The sequence below is a fragment of the Echeneis naucrates genome, chromosome 13, assembly GCF_900963305.1.
Source record: "Echeneis naucrates chromosome 13, fEcheNa1.1, whole genome shotgun sequence".
In the NCBI taxonomy this organism is placed as follows: Eukaryota; Metazoa; Chordata; class Actinopteri; order Carangiformes; family Echeneidae; genus Echeneis; species Echeneis naucrates.
This window is the reverse complement of record NC_042523.1, coordinates 6,117,030-6,136,250: the sequence shown is the minus strand read 5'-3', so window position 1 is coordinate 6,136,250 and position 19,221 is coordinate 6,117,030. Positions and strand designations below refer to the sequence as shown.

The window sequence follows — 19,221 nt, the reverse complement described above, 5'->3', positions numbered from 1 at the left end:
AAAAAAAAAAAAAGAAGTCTTTGTGTTGGCCGAACCAAAAAAAAAAAAAAGGGGGGGGGGGACCAATGCAAGCAAAAGCAATATATTGCTGAAAGTGAGAGAACAGAATTATTACAGCCCGTACCTCAATGCTCATTTTGCAGTCCATTTAAATTGGGATTCTTCACAGTCTATCAATGTGGCGCATGGAATATCATCTGACAGGGTAAATGCTGCCATTGAGCAGGCAGAAAGGCTAAATCCTGAGATGAGAGACAACAAATCCATAACACCACCATCCTCATCAGCAGTTACATCTTCCTGAATGGGCTAAGTAGACTGATGCTGCACTGACCATATTCAGTGTCGCACACACAGCTGCCCCTTTCAATCCAGCTGCTTTGGACATTTTCTGAAAGGAGTCCAAATGGCAGGTTCCACTTTCAAGGTGTTCAAGGTGACTAATTGTACAAAAACAAAAGCTAGTAATTTTTTTTCTGTATCGTATTCTTTAAGTATAAATCAAAGTCAATCTAAAATGTATGGCCCCATTCAAGGCTGCACGAGGCTGTAATTCTCTCTAAAAGGCAAAGGAGTCAAAATATTGTTGGATGCTTTGAAATTCACCGATGAATCAGAAGAAAGACAACGTGACCTCAACTAGAAAGCAGTCTCTGTGGCCAAAGGTGAAGAAAAAAAAAAAAAAAAAAAGATGACCGCACATTGATTTTTTTTTTCTACATTTCTCAAGATCCCCTGGACTGCATTGGTTCGAAGACACCATGGTATGTGAAAGGAATGAAATACATCTGTAGAAACACAAAGCTGGTTGTAGAATTAGCATGCAGTCTGTGTGTGGTATTAAAAGGAGGACGCTGAAATCTTCCTTAAATATAAAAAGGCTTTATTGTGTTCATCACCAGAACTTATTTAATGCTGTTTTATCTTACTGTTGAGCCTGACAGGGACGTGGGGACGGATCCCCTGACAGCTGAAATGGCCCCCAATGTGGAGCTGCGCTGTCGTGTTTTGGTACATTAGGTAAATCAGTTTGGTGTCCAAGCAGGCATAACTTCAGTAAAGTAAGCACAGTCGCATTTGGACCAAGACATTTCTCAGTGCCGCCTTAAGCCTTTCCTCCTGAAATGGACAAACAAGACTGCTTTTCCACATTTCTCATCATGGCGCAGCCCATTGTGCGGCAGATGCTGCTCGTGAATGTCAAGGTTTTTACTTTCTCTCTCACAGACATCATGTTGTCACAGTTTTAATGGTAACTTCCCAGCCTTTTTTTTTTTTTTTAAGTATAAGTTCAGGTCAGATCTAATGACTGTCATGAGTGTCAGTAAAGAAAGGTTCAAAACTGTAACCCGTCCCTTCGCCACAATGTCCTTACACCAGCACAAAGCTGGTAAACAAGCGGCGAACTGCGGAGCCTGCAGTTGACAGAAACTCAATAATCCAAGGTCAGGGCATTTAACAGACAAAGACAAAAGGCTTATCTAACCACTTTTCGTTTGCCTCACATCACAAGCAATGCCAATCAAACCAAATGAGTGACAGCCTCCACTTTAAAGATTTATGCTAATCTGTAAAGTTGCATTGAACCAGCCAAGTCAGTTGCTGTTAGGGGCATCAGCTCCAACGAACAATCCAGGACAAAGGATGCCAAAAACAATTAGGACAATCTGTTATCTGACTGGATTCAAATGAGGAGAGCTTGATATAACATCTGTTTTCAACATTTTTTTTTTGCTGTTTATGTAACAAATATTGTATACACACAAAAGCATGAGAGCGAAAGCACGCTATCAATACCTCACTTGCATGTCTGGATTTGTCCTTTCCTTGAAAGCAGATTATACCCCTAGCTTTCATGTGTCATGCGGTTTGATGAGCTGCTTTGCCAAACATCTCTGGCTGTTAAATCTGAAGTATTGTGGGATGGAGAGCATTGTGGTAAAGAGAGGAGAATATTCTGAAGCTCAGGTGTGACAAATCCCTCTGTGAAGTTATCCTGAAACAGCCGCAGATTATAAACAGGCCGCTCAGACAGCAATGTGACGCAGCTGAATGATACAAAACAATCCAGTTATGCAATTCTACATTATTATTTACATGTGCTGCCTATAGATGTCATGATTGTTGTTGAATAAATATTGTCTTTTAGGGACACAGCTGGGTGAAATCATTATATTTTGTGTGAAAATGTCGTCCTTGAGTCCCACAGTGTGACACACCACTTGATCTGATGCTCTTAAGAGCTGAAAAACAACTTTGTGTTGCAGTATAATTTAAACATCAATCTGTTTGCTCTCACTGATGTTTGAGAAGCTCTCCATGAAAAACAAAAACAAACAAAAACCTCCGGCGCTGTCCATCAGTTTGAGCTGTTAATCATGTGCACACCATAAACACTTCAGTTTAACATATGATGCCCGCAGATTATTATGTCCTTTTGCGATCATGCAATGTGTGCATCATGGATAATTTAACAGTTTCAATTTGTGTGGTGTTATGACAGTAGGCTCATTACAGTACAGCAGGGGTTTGCAGTCTGTGGGCCAGGGTGGGATGGGGAGGTGGCAAGGGGGCCAGCAAATCAGTAATAAAACAGTATTATATCGGTGATGTTATTGCAAAATAAATTAAAGTGATATTATCAGTAAAAACATAAAAAAAAAAACCTGTCATTAATGGTGGGAATGCTGGAGATGACCCACTTGGAGAACACGTGATTTTATAACATGACACCCCATCATTTAGGTTCCAGGGTAGTGAAAAGGTGACATTTCCTGAGGTGGTCACAGTGACGAGATGCTCAATATAGTAACAAATGTTTTTGCCTCAAGGACTGAATGATGAGATTCCACCGTGTATTACGCTCTAAGGAAACGTACCCATGGCACATGAAAGATACCAATATTTCATAGGATGACATCCATTCAATGACCTATGAAAGCTGCAAAGGTGATGTCATCAATTCGGTTGTAATTTTGGTCACCAATCTTGTTAATAGATGCCGCTGCGGTTTTGTTTTGTTTTGTTTTTTTTTTTTCACGCATGCACATGTATGTGTGGAATATAAGACAACATGAGAATATTATGAAGGCACAAACACTCACAGGAGGTTCAGTGGTCACATGAGCACAACAGAAGCGTCATCGGCATCATCTATTTCATCATCTCTGTCCAGGTCACCCTGGACAGGTCACCAGTCCATCACAGGGCCAAACCTATTCCATCGTAATCATAAGAATTGTCTCATAAACAAAACTTTAGATGACCATTAAATTGTTATGCAGAGCCAAAGCCACGTGCAGGATTTGTTTCTCGCTCTCTCTGACACACCTGCATCAGATATCTAACTAGGAAAATATCCCCATTGAGACTAATGTTTCAAATTCAAATTAGAATCAAAAGACATTGTAATACTCTCGTATGAAGGCCAGTCATTGCGATCAGCCAATGACAGGAACTGCTACACTCCTACCAGACTGACAAACTCGCTTACTTGTTTGCTGCCTCAGTCGGATTATATAGCAGGTTAGCAAATGGAAAAACAAAACAAAACAAAGCAAAACATGGCTACATGGTGAAAGGACAAGTGCTGCACAGAACTGGAGGCAGTGGTATTATTTTAGACTGTTCTGTGAGGACAGACTCATCTGTCTCTGCATTGGTTGGACAGCCAACAGAGGAGCAACATGAAAGACCAGGCAGAGGACATGAGGTAGAAAAAGGTCCCAGGCACTGAAGGCTGAAGGTGCGGTCTTCCTCCTTGAGCTAATTTATGCTCACTGCATTACAAAACTTTTCATGTTATTCTCCTGACTTTCTTTGGAAATGGTCCCACAGTCAAAGTACAACATAACTTTTCTTTATCGTTCTCCCTTCTTTCTCTCTGCCTCCAGACCGCTGCATGTTGTTGCTTTCCCTGAAAACCTCCCAGCTTTAATTTTGTGATCCCGCAGCGGGCTATAAATAGCGGGTGAGTGCAGGATTTGTCATTTAGCACAAGACTCATTAGCATGCACGGCCCTGAATGATAAACCAAGTATGGATTTCAACAAAGCCCGATGGAAATGCTAAGCGTGTTGTAACATCATGCCACTGTTGCAGAGTTGCTGCACGGGAGCCATCAAATGTGTGTCGAGACATTCTGACTGTTTCAGTGGCTGGAAGGTAAACACAGGTCATCACAGACCACAGCTGTTCAGACTCAGGATTTTCCTGACCAGTCTGAAAGCGTGCCACTGTTTAAACAAAGATGTATCCCACCTCGGTTAATGTATTCATTCATTAATAATCCAACCTCCATGTTCCTGCTTTTTACTCTTTTGGAGCTTCTCTATAAAAGCAGACATCTGATGCCTTAAACCATAATGTTTGCTTATATATAGCTGTCACTGCTGTGCACACAACATGACTCAGTAACATGGCGCCTCTCATGCCAAAGGAGACCTCGGGGACCGTCCGTCGGGAGAGCACTTGAGCTGCAGCTTACATGCACGAATTGCCATTTCAGAAAGATTGAAACTGAGTGCTCTGTGTCATCTGCTTTTACAAAGGGGCCCTGATCTGGGACTTCTGGTGATCTGCCATTGTTTGAGTAAACACAAAGAGGGCTTTTGTGGTGAAAATGCTAAACTGAGATTAGCTCCAGCGGTCAAGGAGGCTACCGGAGCCTCAGATGGGTGAGCAATAATCACAGTTGTTTTGATGGTGTCAAATTGAAACACTTAAAACAGTCTGTACAGCTTCTCCACAAGGAACCCAAAGGAAATGTTGGAACATTATCCACCCATTGTGCAAGTTTAGAAATCCAGCAAGACTTTGTGAAGCCCGTATTACATTGATTTTGCAGGATTTGATATGAACTGTGCTCATGCAAATTCTCATTTTATTCATAACCTTGTGAATCTTCTAAATGGGTTAAAGATGCCATGTTCTGGCAGCACTTTATTACGGCCATCTATCAGTACATGAGCTTGACGTTGGTGCTTCCGCACTGTGCGTTTACAATAAATTTCGATTTCACAACAGCGTCAGATCATTTTAATTCGACCAGAGAATATTTATAAATCGTTTTTCCCGTGCAGCCGTGTTGTTTTTCCTCAACCCCTAGAAAAACTCTTGGTTGTTAAAATGGATAAATGGTTTCTCTACACTGCACTTATCTTCTCATGTGCAGCATCAAACATGTGTGCATGGCCATTTTGAAATGAAAGGCATCTCATCTAATGTGAGGCGTTTGCATGCTGTTATGTGTGAGGATGATAGTTTCGACAGCTCGCACTATTATTTTATGATTTATCGTAATTTTCTCAGTGTGGGCATCTGTTTGTTTCAGCATCTTCACTCTCCAGTTCCCCGTGGATCCTTCCTGTTGTGTATTTTTGCCCACGCTTTGTCACGACCACAAAGGAGTTGTCTAACGCGCTTATTAGTCTCTGAGACAACGTTAATCAAGAAGCTCTATCAACAGTAAAAAACGTTTCAGGTCCAGTCCACCCGAAGAGACGCGGCTGACATTTGTGGCCTCTCCCAGATCTTTGTAGTTGTTTGCATTTTTTCAATTATTTGGCTTCTGTTCTTTTCCTGTACAGGAAAATCAGTTGGACTTAATCTACCAATCAGGGAAACGCGATCTGCACAGGAGTCACACAGGTCTGAAGGCGGGGTAAAGTGCACCACTCCTGAGAGCAATTTCCTCATTTGAACTTTAAGTCAATAAGGTCAAACATAGGACATTAATCATCTGAGCTTACAAAAAAGAAAATCTCTCTCTTGGTACAAAAGAAAGTGGCTCGCCACTCAACCTATAAGCGTAAACCTAGATTTCCAGCCTACAGCTCATTAAATCTGAATTGAATTTCTTCTCAGTTGCCTCTGCTCCAGATCTGTATTCACCTCGGGTGATAAACCTCTTCTGGCTACCAATTAAGGGAAAACATTTACATGTACAGCCCAATTTAAATGCACCACCATCAGAACAGACATGCTCAATCACCTCCAGGTCTGTCTCATTCATCACGCTCTGACTTACAGCTGCAGCCTCCTTGTATATTGATTCTGTGGCATGTATGAATACCCGATTTTGCTCAGGTGTCCGAGAGGACGTCGTGCCTTGTCTGGGACTATACTCCTGTTCGCCACCAGGCTTTGATGGTTTGCAACTGTCACACAAGGAAGACGTCTAACAGACAGCATGGAGCGCAACACATCAGACATGAATGCTTTAGGCCTCCAGCGTATTGGCAGTCTGTACGGTATTGACACCAACATTGATTCTCCAAGTATCAGTGTTATATCCACCCTTTAAATGTTAGTTTCCTGCTGGGCATTTGAGGTGCACACCGACATAACCTGCTGTAGCAAGCTAGTTTATACAATGAAGTATTCCTCTGGTCAAAGAGAAGGGAGTTTTTCTCACTCCTGATGATTTCTGGCCTTGCGGGCAGCTTTGGTCTCGTACAAGTGTTTTTAAGATTTAGGTCTATGAATCTTCTGCTGTCATCCCACTGTAATAGAGGTATTTTTATTTTTTGTTATTCTTTTTTTGTTCTGCAGAGAGGACTGAAAAATGACATTTGAAAAAGTCTGTCTTTCAAAAACAGCGTCCTGGAAAACCCACTGAACCTCCTTATGAACAGTTTTTATGGGGGCAAGTTCTCCGGTAGAAGGATGCTCCGGTGAAAGCTGTTGATGATCACGTCTGCAGAGTCTGGCTTTGGAAAGACTGATGCTGATGTGATAAACACACTGAGTGCCACGAACAGAATCTTGTTAAGCTTCATTGTGTTTGGGTGGAGGCAGAGAAGGGCGTCTCAGTCCCTCTGCACAAACTGTAAACCTAAACCTGTCTGCATGCCCAGACAGCAGTCTGGCGGAAGAGAAATATGAAAAAGGCATCACACAACAGATCTTCCAGTGTGTCCCTGCTCATATTAACACAATAATCTCTATTGAGATTCTATTCAATTATGTTTTATGCTGCAGTCATGGGGAGAGATGTCACTGATGCTTTTACTTCAACTGAGAAAATATTTCAACCTTCAACCTCCTCGCATAGACCATATTGGTAGGCACTACGATATACAGATGTCCCCTAAACACCTCACATGTGGACTATTGGTAGACTCCACAATTTGTGGATGTCCCATAAAAGCCTGGCATGCAAGCAATATGTAAATGTCCAACAAGGGCCTCACTTGGAAATGATGGGCAGCAGCAGTGCGCTGTAACGTGTCTTTATGGGGGGAGTTTATATGAAATGTGCCGCCCTTTACCTTGAGGAAGAGCTTTAGTTGAGTTTGCATCCTCTGACGATGCCCCTCTTTGCCGCTTTAATCCTTATTAAGTTAAGTCTTTAAGTCTTCTTACAGTAGATCTTTTGAATAGTGTTAAAAAATAAGCTCATCACTTACAACTGTGACTAGACTGAACCCACACAGTTGTTGTCCCTTTTTTAGTTTGTTTGTTTGAAACGGAGAGCAGACTTGTTTGTTGTTCATGCTGCACATATTCCATGCAGTTTGTCAGTTGTCAGATAATACATTTTGATTTCATGCCTCAGGACACAAAGAGCACGTTATTAAATTGTTTTAAATGCTCCTTCAGCAACATTCCCGCCAAAAGGCTTGGTTAGCATTCAGTGTCAATGATAATCAGACACTTGCAACTTCAATAATTGAATTCCGAAGTGACACAGCTGTTGTTACTTTGCACGCTGCTAATTGCATTTGAAAATCTGACACATTTTTGCAACACAAAAAGTAATGGCACATCTTCTGTGCTGTGCTAAGTGTATAAGGGCTTCAGCTTTATTCTATTAATCAGGGAAATTCTCAGATCTCTTGTACTGTGGAGTCTGCGACAGGCAAATGTGGGGCTTTCCAATAATCCTGCCAATTTAAACTTCAAGATGAACAGCAAAAAGAAGCAGGGAGATGAGAAGAGTGCAGCCTCTTTACTGTTTTATTACTTAGTTTCACTTTGAAAGATCCCTCAGATTGCTTCAACTGATCCAGGTTTTACTGCGGCCTGCCACCTAGGGAATCTTTAAATCAGGCAATATGTCAGTCCCTTGAAAGGTTCGCTGCACCTGGCTTTACTGTAAAGAAGGCAATGAAGCTGTAAAAGGCCAAACGATGAACTGGATGCTCCCTTGCACAGCCAGGCTCCAGACCGAGGATAAACCCAGCATTTACCTCTTTCGCTACCCTCCATGGAAATTCAACGGTCGGGTCTGCAGCAAAGTCTTAGCGTCAGGTCAGAGGAGCTCAATTCCTGACGAAAGCAGTGCATTAAAGGAACTGATGAGAATAAAGCGTCATATTACCTTCAGACACACCTGTTATTCAGATCTTTAAAACACACAAGACGTTGGAATAGAGAAGCTGGACTGATTTGCTGAAGTTCATAGACAACAGGAGTCCTGTCACCATGCGCCTCATATCCAGCTGTAACGGACCACAGGTGCACTGTTCGAGACTGACCCAGGGAGCCTTCACTTCAGCAGGAGAATGGTTACCTTAAAAATCAACACCGGGCAACAGTGAACACAAAGCATCCACATGTTCCAAATTTCAGTGACATGTATGTTGAGGATGGAGTGGATGGTTCATCCAATGGGGACGCGTCTTCTTGGGGAAAGTAAAGGCTCACACAGTTAAAGTGAAGCACTTAAAGCATTATAGCCTCAGTCTCAGGATGGCATGGCGAGACTGTCAGTCAAACACTGTGGTCCAGAACACACAAAAAAAAATTGATCAGTACTCCTCTTGGCCACCGCTTTTCATCGGACCATGCCCCTGAAAGAGATGGTTGAAACCCCAGCTGATTTCTTCCAACAACTGCTAACATTTGGGTGTCAGACTGCCTTACAGAGTCAGGCGTGCATAAGATGAATCAATGAAAAACAAAAACAAAACAAATGACTTCAGCGGTGTCATAAACACAATGCAGCACAACGTTTTAAGCCGACGATCCCAGAGAGACACAGAAACTCACATTAAGCCACTTAAAGCAACATTTCCACAGAGCACAATAAGTCAGAGCGGAACCTCTCCCAGCAGTAATGCTGCTTTTAATAAAGTACATGTGTTACCTGAGAAAGCCTGGCAGTGCAGTCAGCGCAGAGTGATTCACGGCATTGTCTGGACGTCTCCCTGCCCGTCAGTACTGTGTGAACGATTAGCATGGACGTGATGTTCAGCTCCGCAGGAGGACTTCGACGTGCGGACCCCAGCTCCATCAGGGTGATTGAAGATCCTGGTTGTTAATTCACAACATTCACAGAACGTTATGGAGCTCCTCTGCAAGTATTTAAACCAGATTACAAATTTCCTGGTCAGTGAAGACGGTATAATTACTTCTTAAATTAAACTAATATGAGAAAATAATAAAGTATTAATAATAGAAATGTTTTAAATTTTAGCTTTGTAAGACGACTCCAGCTGAGCACCGGTGATGAATGTACGTCCTCAAGGAAATCGATCGCCATTAGATTTCGTAGATCTTCCATCAGATTTCACCCCATTCACAACCAACAACCAAAAGGTGGATTGTGAATAAAAGAAGAGACAGCTGAATGGTATCTCATCATACCCCCTGTGTTTAGTCCATGTTTTGTGTCAAAGAGGTCAGCGAGCCCACTCAAAACATACAGTTGAAGTCTGCATTGTTTCCAGTTTCTATTAAAAAAAAAAATATATTCATCTCAACACCCTCACAGGAAATTCCACTACCAACCAATAACATACCGTCCTCCCTGGTGAGTCATGTTCACAGCAGAGGTGTGTTAGAACCTCAACAAAAGATTTCTAATCGTAAAAGATGCCCAACAATTCTTATTACATCAAAGTACTGCAGTTTGTTACTTATGTTGGCGAGGCAACATTCGATAGAAGGATCGGAATGTTGTTATATGACACTGTCCTTTTTGGAAAGCTGTATTACTTTATTCATCACTTTAAAAACAACAGTAGATGGTGATATGAAAGTGATGACGCACCTCCTCCCTTTGGGGTCAGAGTTTACTTTTTCACGCAGGCTGCTGTATAGCAAATATCCACCGTTAGCTTGTATGAAATGTGGCACCTAATATTACTTGCTTACTTAATTCATAACGAATCTGGCTGTATCCTCTGGAAATTCAGTTTTTATTAAGTTTTTAAGTTTTTAAAATTAAGTTTTAATACATGCTTTCACCTACAAATCACTGCACTCTATCTGGTTGGAAAGCAACATCTGCGGCCTCATGGTGAAATCAGACCAGAGCCAATGGGGGAGCACGTTTACAGATTTTGCGAGAAATAAAATCCAAGTGGGTCACCTCCTGAACTGTCTGCGTCTGCTGTCTTTGGCTATCTGGTATTAGTCTCTGTATTATTTATGCTTGTGGATGCTGAAAGGATGACCTGCGTGGCTGCGAGGACTGTGCTAAATAAACCTACAGCTGAGTTATGAAGACTTCTGTCTGCTGTTCATCTATTCTACTCTAATGACCCCCTGCAGATCAACCACATGCTTACAGTGGGAGCCTGAACCCAGAGTAAACTCTCTGTCTCTGTAACCTAGATACAGTATCTCAAAATATATTTATGGATTTGCATTCTCGTGCAAATGACTGCGCCTCGGAGTTGTGCCAAGAGTCATTGTGCAGCCAGTTTCTACCAGGAAAGAACTTTTAATTGCTGATGACTCCTTGACCCTTCATATTGATGTCAACTTCAGGTCATTTTCTGTTCAGCCTTATATTACAATGCAGTAATCTAAATGATCCCGTATACTGACTGACATGGCCACCTACCATCCCTACTGACTCATCCTTTGGACTCCATTTCTGACCCGACTGCCAGATGCACCGCCTCACCTGAGTTTCTGTACTCACTCTCACTTCCTTAATCCGACTCCTGGTATTCCTGGTCGTTCCTCTTCCCAGCCATTTGACAGATTGTCCTGCCCCTCTATGTGCCCGCTATCTGTCTGCCGGCCTGCTTATCCGTCCGTCTATCAACCCGTGTGTTCTACCTTCCAGTGCTGCTATCATTCAGCCGTAACAGACAGGCAACCGGGCAGATTATAAGGTCTTGGCAGAGGTCTGCCTTGAGATAACTATTTTCTTGCTTGACCTTAAAATCTCCCTATGCAGGCTTCAGATGTACAAATCCATCCCATTATGTTTTCTCACACAATGGATCTGAAGAAAAGTAGCTTGGACCTCCAAATTGAATCACCGTCTTTAACAATATAAGGGGATTTGGCTGAATTCCAGTATCTCTACAAACAAATCACCATATGTGACTTAAATGTCCTGAAGGGAATTGCACCTGCAGGGAAAATTCTTGCAAGCACTTTCTTTGGAGCAGCAAGACCTAAATAAATAAATAAATAAATAAATAAGTTGTTCTAGCAGGCAGCAGGATATACCACCTGAATACCTGGAACACCTGAGAGCATAACAGCATACAATATGCTTCACTTTTTGAGGCTTTAAGTTCTGTTCCTCAGTACACTGTTCATCTCTATAGAAGCAGAGCTTAGAGTAAGTTCAGTTATTCAAAGCACTCCATCACCGTATTACTGGAAGGAAAAGGCTGAACTAGAAGGGAGAGATAGTTTAATGCATGTTTTTTTTTTTTTTCCCTCCTCTGATTTACTCTTAAATGTGCCTCCCTAATGAGGCCTCTCAGCAGGGCGCTTATGAAGAAAGATCCACGTTATATCATATTTGCTTGTGTTTCTTAAGAAGCTTCCCTCTAGTCGCACACCATCTGCCGTCACAGTGGCGTTTGCTTTGAAAAAAAAAATTGTAAGCAAGGTCCAGTTTAGCTTTAAATGTTGGCTGTTTGATGGACACTGTGTTTCCAATTCCCAGCTCTAATAAAACAGTCCGTGCGTGTCGCTGTGCTAATACTGTTGGACCATCTCAGGACTAAATTGAGCAGCTCTTTAGTTTTCTTTAAATGAAATCACATCATATCGCAAAGGCAACAGACCAATCACTACTTCCGATGCATACTGCCTTGCTGAGCCTGTAATACCGAGGTCTACAAACAATGGACTTGTAGTTCAGCCTCAGGAGTGCAGTTAGAAGAAAGGCCGCTGGTTCTCTTCAAACACCAACATTTATCTGTGAGAGCTTAAATACAACCAGAAGATTTGTAGTTCAACAGTTCAATATTGCGTGTGTCTGTAAGATTTTGCCTGAGTGTCAGAAAAAGTCTGGAATTAAAGCGGTTCATCCTCTGGGGAGCATGAAATGTAATGCAAAAGAATTTGCAAAACAGCTCATTAGAGCATAACGGTTATTGAGTGGAACTCTATATATGATTTGCTTTGTTGTGGTGCTGCAGAAACACTCTCCAGAAGCATTAGAATTCAACCCTCTGGGGTCTGAATATCCATATCAGTCTTTATGCCGCATTGAACAGTAATTGAAAAGATATCTCAACAACCTCCTGACCAAAGTGTCAGAGCGACTGGCCAGCCAACTCACATTATTATCTGGCAAGTCCTGGAAGAATAAGGGCGGGGCGATGCAACTACAGGAGAAAGTTCTCCATGATACCAATAACCCTACAGTTAATAAACAACAACAAAAAAAGAAAAGAAAGGGGGAAAAAACGGCATGGTTGTTTTCTTATGTCCTGTGAAGCTCAGCAGCTCAACACATTGTGCACTGCGGCTTCCTGGTCAAAGAGGTCAAAAGACAACTAAGACGACTATATCAATTATTGCACTGCTGCAATACGATGCTGGATGTTGGCTCTCGCTGCAAAGTTGCTCCTTTAATCCTTCTATTGACAGCCTTCAACACACCATGGCACGCTTCCTTAATTCTCATTCTCTGCCATCTTTGCCACCGTCGGGGGGGGGGGGGTCAACAGGATGAAAATCCAATCATCACAGAAATCTTCTCCAGCAAACACAAATTACCTAGTTTTATCAGAAAACCCAAGAGTTATATTTTTACACTTCCCAAAATAAGGACGTGTTGTCAGGACAGTCAGTTGAGATCTCACTCAACAGTTTAGAAATCATCTGGTGAACGTTTCAGTTCGTGAAAAAGTTTTATAGCTCACTTAAACTTTTAATTAGAAGACGATTAAACACAAACATTAGAAGAGAACTATAAATTGCAAACATTTCATTAAAGCTTCTTGTAATATATTCAAGGTAAGATTGAAATAGAATGAAACCACAATGTTCTCTAATTCAATGAAAAGTGTACCACACATAAACACACACATTTGACCCGTTCTGACCCCGCCTTGACTTGTAGGCTTATTCCCAGTCGTTGAAAAATATCGCACACTTGTGCATTTGTGCAACTCAGGGCCCTGTGCTTGATAAAAATTTTTAGTTCCTGTGCAAACATCGACTGCAAGACTAGAAAATGACACAGCACACAAGAAAGAGTCTCTCTGTGTCTGATATCTGTGTTTACCTCCCACTGTAGGAGCACAGGCCGTTCCGAGGGTCCTCCTCTTCAATTTCAGCACGAGTGTCAAACTGTGACCTGCCTGAAAAACCAAATCACTGCTCATCTCTCAATCACCTAGTGAGTCCTCCAAAAAACACTGCTAGCTAGACAATTTAACACTTGACTTTTAAGTTTTAGGAGGCTAGAAGCACAGTAGATACAGAGGAAGGTATATCAGCTGATATTTGTTGGGATATCATATTTTGAAGGGCTTCTTTTTTTGGCGTGGACGAGTCATCTGCTCGTACAAATGTTTTATGCTTTTGAGAGAGTTCAGCGAGGGAGAAAACGAGAGAAACGCACTGCGTGCTCCTCCACAAGCTATTCATGTATGTCAAAAAGGAAGCTCCAGAAATGCATTGCTTTTAGCAACGCAGAGGGATACACACAAATAAGGGAAAGTACCATATCCCTTAAGATGAGGTTCCTGAACTCCTAAACATCCGTCCTGCTGTAGAGTCCTTGGAGCAGAGATGTCAAATCCGTAAGCTTTTGGGTTGTTGATGTCGTTTATGTGTTACTAACCCGATCAAGTGAAGAGGCTTATTTCATTTCAGCGTTGAGTGACTTCTTCAGCCTGAGGCTTATACTTTTCATATTCAAGTCAGTCAACAAACAAAACAGACAAAAAAACCCATATAAAATCCAAAATAGAATTAATAAAACAAACGGAATGATCTGATACTGGGAAAGGGATTATTTGCTGATTTCAAACAACATACACATTCCTAAAATAATGTTATTTAACAACCAAAAAGTACTGTATATCCCAGCACACACTGAAATGCTCAGGCACACACAGACACGGACATTAACTTAAGGTGGAGTTCATGTTTTAACTGCTGACACGATAGCTTCTGGCTCTCTGAACCAAATGGGTCCCCTTGCAGGATACATAATCCATTATCATAAATCAGATGCGCCAACACAGACAGGTGCTGCATGAATAATTAAAGGTCGGTACATTAGCACTTGTGTGGAGGTATGTGTTTGAGCCGATGTTATTGAACAGGCTAAAAGCGCCGCAAAAACCCCTCCATCCACATTAAACAGCTTGATGTTTTGCACTACAGAACGAAATGATGTCGAAGTCAGAAAGAGGAGGCAGGCCTCACATCCTCCCTTCCCCCTGAATGAAACCAAAAACACAGAGGTCTGAATCTGTGGGACACACAGCTCGGAGCAGTGATCGCCCCCTGTTCTCCTGTGAGGTCTCGTCTCTCGCGCTTAAGCTAGTAGCCTTGTCTGAACCTGAGCAGGTGAGCCGGGGTTGCTTTGACTCTGTGATGGCGAGTCCAGGGAGCTGGAGGCAGAACAAGCAAAAGGTCTGCTCGAGCAAGCAGGCTTTAGGTCTACAGATCTCCATTCTAACATTAATTACACCAGAGGCAAATTCATTTGGATTTCTGCCCTGCGACAGATAAGCTTTTACTGCAGACCTGGCAGGAACAGAGCCTGAGAGGAAGGAGAGATACTCTTGATGCTGCCTTATTTGGCTCTGCAGTGGTTCTTTTATCACAGAAAGTTTCATGGCCTTGTAATGCCACGTGTGCGGAATTCAATCAACCGGTAATTTACATAACACACAGCAAGGTACACAACTCTCAGGGGTGCAGAGGTGTCCTACAGGCCAGCTACACTCAAACACTTACGGATACAGCATCAAATCAAAGTGTTGTTGTTTTCTCAGTTACACCTTCGGAAAAGAAAAAACAAAAAAGTAGCAGCAATTTTTATCATGTGTTATTCATGACTATTTGTCAGAAAAACAAACTCCTGTCTCCACACGCTCATATGGGCGAGGTTCATATTTTGCTTTGTTAAATTTGATTTCATATCTTTGGATCTTTGGACGACAAAAGGAATGTGAGCATATCACGTTGGCTTTGGGAAAATTTCCATGTGAACATGCATGCTGTGCTTCGACAAAACTTTTGATTGATTTTTTTCTGAAATAGCCACCAAACTCATCAGCAATGAAAATGTTGATTTGTAACCTTTGTCCTTTGTGGGGCGATATACAAAATTACAAACACCCAAGTGCTTAAAAAATATACATCACATTTATTTGTAGTGACACCAAGAGTCCGTACAGAGTTGTCTTTGTCTACCGATGTTTGGGCACAACAGGTAAGTACCTGTTTCCTACTTCCATACATCCAACAATCAACAAACTGTATCACCGAGCATTTGCTTAATCGCTACCAAAAAACAGAAATTTTGACATAGCTGACACACACCACTGTGTTTTTTTTTTTTTCATTAAAGGTAACACAATGTACAAAAAGCAAGTCTGGAAATAGTAAGATTCTTGGTTCCATAAAAAACTTTTTTTTTCTCCTCAATGTGTGAATAAGAAAACAATGCACTTATCTCTACTGAGCTTCTGCGGCATTGCTTGTTAGGCAGCCAAGGGGTAAATTGATGCAGATAAGTAATGAAAAGAAACAGGCCGGCTGATCCCTGTATTACTACCACAGCAGCTTTTGAGGAATTGTTCACGCTCTGAAGAGCCCCAGAGCTGTAGGAGCCGTCTGGAAGTGGTTAGATGCCAGTCAATGACAGGAACACATGATGTTAAAGTAAATGATGAAACAAATTTTTCCACACAATGTATACTACAGTACAACATTACCGTGATGTCGGATAGAACAGTGCAAATTAAACATCCGGGGCTCGAAAGAAACGGGCAACTAAAAACGAACTCTGAGCCGAATGTTAACTGGCAGGCTCAGCCCCCTTCGGCAGGCCTCAGGTCTTTTGAGATGGGTAAGGCCCAAGTAAGCAGGCAGTCAGAGGGAAAGAGGGAGTGTTAGACTGGCAGCTCCCTCCATGAAAATGAGGATGGCTCAGTGGCCTCACCAGGAAGCTGAAGGCACCAGAAGGACCAGGAGCAGCGCTGTCCATGTTAGGCTCTGCGGCAGACAGTGCACTGAGCACTGGTTGCTTTTTGCTCGAACACCTAAGAGAAAGGAAGGAGGGAAGGAAAGGGTAAACGGTGAACGCTGAAGGAAAAAAATAATAAGATCCGAAACAAAACACAGAAACTGCATTTATCCTTAAAGCTAAATAACTCCGATGTGACTTCGAATGGATTTCTCTCAGGGAGTACGGATCAATGAATAAATTGTCCCTATTTTTCCTTGAAAAAAGGAAAACGGAGAAGCGCGAGCAAACAGCAGTCCATTGCCCTCTAAAGCTGCATGGTCATGTTGCACGAAGGACTGCAAACTTCTAGTTTGCATTGTTACTCAAGAGTTAATTGGCTGTGCAGGGTTTGTGTGGGCGAGGTAATTATAACAGTATTAGCCAAGGAAAACTTGGCTCGCACAACAGCTGTGGGGACTCAATTAAGGGCAGAACGCAAGATCGCTACAAAGAGAAAACGGCCTCTGCTCTAGGGACTGGATTACGGAGGTCAGGAAACCAAATGCGGTGCTTGGAGGGGAAGCAACGAACTATGTTGGAACTTACCCGAGGAGGTGACAATTCGAGCTTCGGAGCTGACCGCTCCCTCTCCTCCTTCACTGAGGGCACGCACCTCAATGATATATGTGCCTCCCTCTGGCAGTGAGAGCATGGTGGATGGGTTAATGGTTCTGGTCACCTGGTTGTGGCCTCTGCCCTCCTGTTTGACCAACACCTGTAGAAACACATTTGGGTTTAACCTGTATATACAGTTAATACATTGCATACACATCACATATTTAGCTTCTCCATTTTCATTAAAAGATAACAGAGAGGCGAAGAGAACTAATTCTGGTGTCCCGAGATTTGGATCCGTTTGTTATAATGTGTAAATGTTAAATAGGTTGCACTATCAGCGCTTAAAAGTCCTGTCACAAGAATGTATCGGACGGATTATTTGGTTGTCACTGATGACAAGCTCAAGCCTGACTTTTCTGTAGAAATTTTGTCACGCACTTGCACGTTTTATCTGTCTCATATTGTGAGTGTGCTGTGAACTTATTTCTTCAATGCGATGTTTGAATCCAACCAATGAAAAGTGCTACAGCTCTGATCTGCAATTCTCATTGACCTGCTCATCACAACAAATTGAGAACAAAAAAAAAAGCAGACAGCAGATAACAGAGAATGCTTGTGTACCCTGAAGAAAATAATTGTGGTTTTCTTTTAATCAAGGCAAGCAAAAAAAACCTGAACAACTTAAAATGATTTGTTCAAAAACATTTTTCCTTCTCAAAACACAACCCGATTAGTAGCTTTGATGTTTTTCCTACGTTATGAAACAGAACAAATGCAACTTTAGCATTCATTACCATGTACCCGATGACATCAGACTCATTGTCTTTTGCCTTCACGGGTTCCCAGCTTAAAGACACATTGTTGCCCTCTTGAATCCACTTGAGGTTGGCTGGAGGTTCAGTGGGAGCTGTGGAGAGAATACAGAAGTGTTGGTGCGAACTCAAAAAGACTTTTAAGCAGTTTCAACCAACTAGGTCAATTACTACACTTTTTTTTTTCCAGAGAATTCAGAGCGAACTTAACAGGCAGTGTCTGTTCCATATATAGTATTACATAATTGGGGTCGGCGGCGCACTCACGGGCTTTTCTGGTCCTGGCTGTGACAGCAGCACTAGCAGGACCCTGGCCGATGCTGTTGAAGCCCTTTACTGTGATGAGATACAGACTGTTGCCCTCTAGTCCCGTCAGGACTAAGGATGTTTCGTTTTTCACAGTTCTCTGCTTTTGCCCTGATTCTTCCTGCTCCATGTCTTTCCAGTAGCTGACCTTTAAACAGAAATAAATGACTGAATGAAAAAAAAAACAAAAAACAACAAGAACAAAAAAACAAAAAACAAAAACAAAACCCAAACAAAAAAAAAAACAAAAACCCTATTCTGAGATTCTGCTCATGCATAAATACGTGCATGCTTAAACTAAATGTCACACATTGTATGTAAATGTGCAAGCATGCAGAGAAACACCCGCAACCACAGGCACATTTATAAAAAAAAACCTCATATCCTCTTGGTCTCCCGGGGCCGGGGTTGGGTGGTTTCCAGGTGACCCTAATTTCTGATGAGGAAATGCTGTGAGCTTTCACATCAGACGGTGCTTCCCTTGGTTCTGTGAAACAAGTCAAAATGGGGACAGTGCTGGGGAAAAAAAAACAAAAAAAAAACCCTTCTCTCTGTTCTTTTTAAATCCATTCAAGCACAGGTATTCACTCACCCCCTTCAGCAGAGTGGATTATGACAACTCTGCTGAACGGCCCATCTCCCTTATTGTTGTATACCCCGACCTTAACTTCAAAGGGGGTAAGCGGAGGGAAGGTCTCGTCCCTGTATTTGTATGTTGTAGAATCAGCAGAAGTCACCATTTTCTCCTTCCAGCCTCGGGTTCCATTGGCACGAAATGCAACAATGTACCCAAAGCCCTCGCCATTTTGAAACTCCTCAGATACAGGCTGAAAACATCAGAAGAAGAGAAACAAGTCAGCCGAGTGTGACATTCACTGAGGTGGAAGTGCACGCCTGCTTCACAAAGCACTTAAACGCTGGAACTGCATCATTTGCATGTTTTCTCATTCGACCAGCTTCCTCAGAGCAAACAAGGCTTCCATTGAAAAAAAAAAAAAAAAAAAAAAAAGCCAATCAAATATAAGTTTTTCCTCCATGCTAGTCCTACATAATCAACTTTCAATTTCCTCCATTTACTATAACTGTCTGCCAGTGTTAATAAAGATGCAGTCAGTATCCAGGAATAGAAACAAATCATATCTGGCT

General features: G+C 42.1%; 1 protein-coding gene across 1 annotated transcript in view; it reads right to left on the bottom strand.

Moving 5' to 3' along the window:
• Positions 1-16,329: 16,329 nt before the first annotated feature.
• The window catches only part of cntn5 (contactin 5), a 54,259-nt gene continuing 51,367 nt past the window's right edge, over positions 16,330-19,221 (bottom strand). The window contains exons 17-22 of the mRNA XM_029517626.1: positions 18,668-18,902; positions 18,453-18,562; positions 18,037-18,223; positions 17,752-17,864; positions 16,946-17,114; positions 16,330-16,433 (exon numbers count right to left, since the gene is read on the bottom strand). Of these exons, the coding sequence (XP_029373486.1) occupies positions 16,330-16,433; positions 16,946-17,114; positions 17,752-17,864; positions 18,037-18,223; positions 18,453-18,562; positions 18,668-18,902 (918 nt within the window). The remainder of the gene's footprint in view (positions 16,434-16,945; positions 17,115-17,751; positions 17,865-18,036; positions 18,224-18,452; positions 18,563-18,667; positions 18,903-19,221) is intronic.